General features: G+C 47.3%; 1 protein-coding gene across 1 annotated transcript in view; it reads right to left on the reverse strand.

The window, feature by feature from the left end:
- Positions 1 to 684: 684 nt before the first annotated feature.
- Positions 685 to 4,766, reverse strand: part of ZAP70 (zeta chain of T cell receptor associated protein kinase 70) — an 11,397-nt gene continuing 7,315 nt past the window's right edge. The window contains exons 9-10 of the mRNA XM_069106239.1: positions 4,389 to 4,559; positions 685 to 1,295 (exon numbers count right to left, since the gene is read on the reverse strand). Coding sequence (XP_068962340.1) covers positions 1,172 to 1,295; positions 4,389 to 4,559 — 295 coding nt within the window. The 3' untranslated portion in view covers positions 685 to 1,171. The remainder of the gene's footprint in view (positions 1,296 to 4,388; positions 4,560 to 4,766) is intronic.

Here is a 4,766-nt window from a genome sequence, read left to right on the forward strand (position 1 = left end):
AGGACAATAGAATCCAAGATCTAGAACCAGTGTTTCCTTAGGGGGCATTAGATCCACCTCCCCCCCCCTCATTTTACAATTGAAGAAACAGACCTACAGAGACCCAGAGGTATAATTTGAACCCAGACCCCTCTACTTAGTCATACTACTACTGGTGACTAACTTAAGTGTTGGTATCAGTAACTTTCTAAGGGAAAAGGGGGTAAGAAAAAAGAAGAGGGGTGTCCCTAAGACTGTAGTTCATTGAGCCACCCCAAGTCCTCAGAAGCCCCCAAGTGGCTCATTCCCTTCCTAATTAGATTGCTAGTGATCAGATTCCTAATAATCATCATATCCAGTGATTAACACTTCCTACACTGATTCTCTTAATGACTTAAATGCCTGGCATTCATTGTGGTGATGGATTACTCCAGGAACTGACAACTCTAATGACCTACACTCTTCAGTGACAAACATTGCCATTGGCCATCATCTTCATCATCATTAATGCTAGTGACCAGAGATCCATACCACATATGTCCAATGACTGGTACCTCCACCAATTAATGCCCAATCTCCCCAACACACTGTCCTGTCCTGGATATTCCAGACCCCTTGCAGTACACACACAGAATTCTTTGTCTTCTTCCACTCAAGTCCCTTACCTCAACTAGTCCCAGGGTCTCAGAGAAAATCAAAACAGAGGACAGAGAAATAGCTGAGTTTATTTCACTGACATGAAGCTTCTGCCTTCTGCCTTGGTTTGCCTTGGACCTTCAGCCTGGGTTTGGATGGCCCTCCACAGACCACCCCACCTCATTCCCACCAGATTCTATCCAGCCCCAGGAGGGAGGAACTCAGAGCTGCGGTCCAAGTCCATCAAAGAAGAAGGCAGAGGGATAGGGCCGATTGTGCCTTCCAAGAACCCACAAGCCCTGAGTATCCAGGGAAAGGGTGCAGAAAGGGGCTTAGCTTTCCTGCATAACAATCACCCCAAAGTCTGGAGTTTTCAGTCCTCTGATGGAGGAAGGAAATGAAAATGGGAAGGAGTTTCAGGCATCTGGGGGTGGGGGGAAGGCAATGGTCTTGCTGGCATGGGAGAGGCAGGGGGACAAGCCTCTCTGGGAAGAAGCAAAAGGCAAATCCAGGATCTGAGAAGGACTGGGAAGATCCAGAGAAAGGGAGATGGTCCTCAGGCACTGGTAGCCCCCTCTGCTTGAGGGGCATCTGAGACCTCTTCTGCCTTACTGGCCAGACTATAATAGTAGGTTCTAATGCGCTGTTCCACATCAGAGAAGCTTGGACGATCCTCCCACCTGTAAGTAGGAGGGACACAAACATTAAACCAGTTCCTGGGACATCCCTTTTCCTCTCCCACCTCCACCCCACTGGCTTGCACCCTAGGGACAAGACAAAATCGTCGTGTCCCTTAGACATCCTTCTTGGCCCCAGAGAAAAGAATTCAAATCAGCAGCAGGTGTTTCGGAGAGACTAATTCTGGATCAACTTAAGGAAAAACCCCTTAATAATAAAGCTGTCCCCAAATTGGAATGGGCTGCCTCACGAGATCACAGGCTCCCCTTCAGGACCACTTCAAGTGGTCACTCCAGGCTCTTGTTTTGTTTAACACGTTGAGAATTGGCTTCCATTAGAATTAGTTTCCTTTGAAATCCTTTGTACTTCATTTTATGCATTTAACACAGTGACCAAGCAGGGATCCATAGACTGACTTCACCAGATTGATGGCCAAAGGGTCCCAGGCCACATCCATGGCATGACCACTTGTTGGGTGCGCATAATACAGAGTGGCTTTATGTTCCAAGTGGGGACTGGATTAGAACATTTTTTAGAGTCACAGATTTAGAGGCCAAAGGCCCCTCCAACTCTGCTCCCTCCCCCCTCATTTTATAGACAAGGAAATCAGACCAATTAAAAGTGACTTGCCCAAGGTCACAAAGCTAGTGGCAGAACTGGGGACTCCAAATAGAGCCCTCTCTTCCACTGTATGACACTGCTTTCCTTCCAGGATTCCTTCCAATGCTGGGGGTATATAATTGCTTAAGACCTCTCCACCAACATGCCTGTCTTCCCCTACTTGCCTCTGGCAAGGCCTTGGGGACAGGGTCATCCTCATCATCAAAATAATAGCCACTACACATTTCTGTAGAGCCCACAAATGCCCTAATGAGCCAGGTGATACACATAAGTGGCTGAGTGTACCTAAAGCCTAGAACCGTATGAACCTAGACCATAGGCTTCAGACTTGGAAGGAATTCTGGAGCTAAGAGAGGAAAGACACGCACAGAGGCTAAGGGATCTTCCCCCATATCACACGGGAAATACAAAGAGAGAACCAGGATTCTCTGCTGCTTGTGCCAGGCCCCTTCCCACCAGACCACACTTGCTTTCAGCCTTGGTCTGCTGGGTCAGCTTCAGAATCAAATGAGAAATGTATGCAGTGAGCTTTGCAAACCTTAAAGCATGCTATAAGGGAGAGTTACAGCAGTAATCATTATTAAATATATTTTTACATGCATTAATTTATCAATTACGATGGCCTCAGATACTGAGGGGTTGTATTGGTGGGGGTGGCAAGTTTTGAGGCTTCAGAGTAATTAGGTTGTTAGGCCGTTTGGTGTTGGGCTGTTGGATGTTGGAATGTGCTGTTGTTTCCTTATCCCTATCTCAAGCCAGCCTTCCCCTCCCTATGCCTGCAGACCCTCCTAGGCCCTCTCTAAGGGATCTTCCGGTAGCATTCCTCAGAACTGGAGCCCAGCAAGATCTCATTTCCCCTTCTCCATACCCCAGACCCAATCTTCCTACCAAAGCTCTCTTCCCTTTTGTCTCCTCATGGCCAGACACTGAACACCCCTCCCCACTCCTGTGAGAAAAACCCAGAATCTGCTCTCCTCTGGGGCCCATCGGTCCATTGGCCACTTTCCAGTGGCACTGGGCCACTCTCAACAGAGATAGCCTGATGCACAGAAGGCCTCCCAAACCGTGTCACCACCCCCTGAACTGCTCTCTTAGGACCCCTTTTCTTCTGTCCTGTAGATCCCCTGAAGAGCTTCTTAATTCTAGATGCATCCACATGATTTAACTCAAGGTTCACTTTGACACTTATATCAATGCTTACAGATGCTTTTTCACTTTTTCATTCATTTGCCCGTCAAAACTGCTTGGTTCCCAACACCCCCAGTCCCACAGGTGGCCTCACTCCTCATTGCTCCCCTCTCTGTTAGTTATCCCAAAATCCTCACCCTTCTTGACCTTTCTGCAGGCTTTGCCACTATCGACCATCCTCTCCTCAAGTTTTCATGACCCTGTTCTCTCTGGCTTCTCCTTCTAACTGTCTGAACGCTGTTTCTCAGTCTCCAAGTCATGTCCACTAAACAACAGTGTCCCCTAAGACTCCATCCTGGGCCTTCTCTCCTCCCTCTATACTATGATATTAATGAAAGTTTGCATTAATATAGTGATTTAAAGCTTACAAAGTGCTTTACAAATATTATCTCATTTGAACGTCATAACAACCCCAAGAGGAAGGTGTTATTATCTTGATTTTGTAGATGAGGGAACTGAGGTAGACAGAGGTTAAGACTTATCCAGAATCACACAGCTAAGAAGTATCTGAGGCAGGATCTGAACTCTGGTCTTCCCGACTTCATGTCTAGCTTTTTATTCAGTGGGCCACCTAGCAAAAACACTGTTCCTTATGGAGCTAAATCGGTGATCTTATCCACTCTTATGGGTTCAGTTATCATCCTTCTGCATGTAATTTCCAGAGCTATAACATCCAGCCCTAACCTCTCTTCTGAGCTCCAATCTTGTATTACCAACTGCCCTTTATGAATCTCAGACTCAGCACATCCAAAACAAAACCCATTATCTTTCTCCATAAACCCACCCCTTTCCCTACTTTCCTGTTGCTGAGGGGAGCACTGTCCTTCCAGTCACTGGGCTCCCAATCCTCAATTGTGCGTTCACAATTGCCACATGTATACAACTGTCTGTCATTTCTTCCTTTAGAATAGTTCTCTCCTGTTTTCCAACCACTACCCTGGTGTAATCCTTCATCGGTTCACTCCCTGTACCAAGTCTCTCCCCACTCCAACCCATCTTTGACTGAACTGTCCAATTTCCCTCATTTGAAGGTCTGACCATGTCACCCTTCTCCCTCCCCACACACACTCAATATCCTCCTGTGGCTCCCTATTACCTTCAGGATCAAATATAAAATCTTCTTTTAAAATCCTTTGCAACCTAACCCCTTCCTACCTTTCCAGTGGCTTTCTCCATATCCCCAGCACATAGCAAGCAATTGATAAATCCTGGTTGACTGCCTATTGGATGGAGAAGGACTGAGGTAGGGCTGGAAGGTGGGCAGGGGCAGCTAGGTGGGCACTTACTTGAATATCCAGCAGTCTTTCATGAGCATGTACATGTCTGGTGGGCACTCAGGAGGGCGATCCATCCGCTTACCCTCTTCAATGAATTTGATGACCTCAGGGCCTTTCATTTTCTGCTCCAGGGTCAGAGGAAGCCAAGAATGAAGTGGGGGAGGTGGTTGTGTGGGTGGGCTTGGGTGGGGATGAGTGGAGGCATCTCAGCTGCCCAGAGTTTGCTTCCTCCTCTCTCACTCCCCTTAGCTCCCGCATTATTTCTTGTCTCCCTTCCTTCCTATTTTCTATGCCAACCCACAATTCCCCTGCTGCCCTATGCCTCCCCAACCATCCCCATCCCAGCACCATTCACCATAGGATCACAAATTTAGCATCATCTAAACA

Source organism: Petaurus breviceps, unplaced genomic scaffold (assembly GCF_028583685.1).
Source record: "Petaurus breviceps papuanus isolate PSGF00001 unplaced genomic scaffold, PetGlider_PUasm1.0 103, whole genome shotgun sequence".
In the NCBI taxonomy this organism is placed as follows: domain Eukaryota; kingdom Metazoa; phylum Chordata; class Mammalia; order Diprotodontia; family Petauridae; genus Petaurus; species Petaurus breviceps.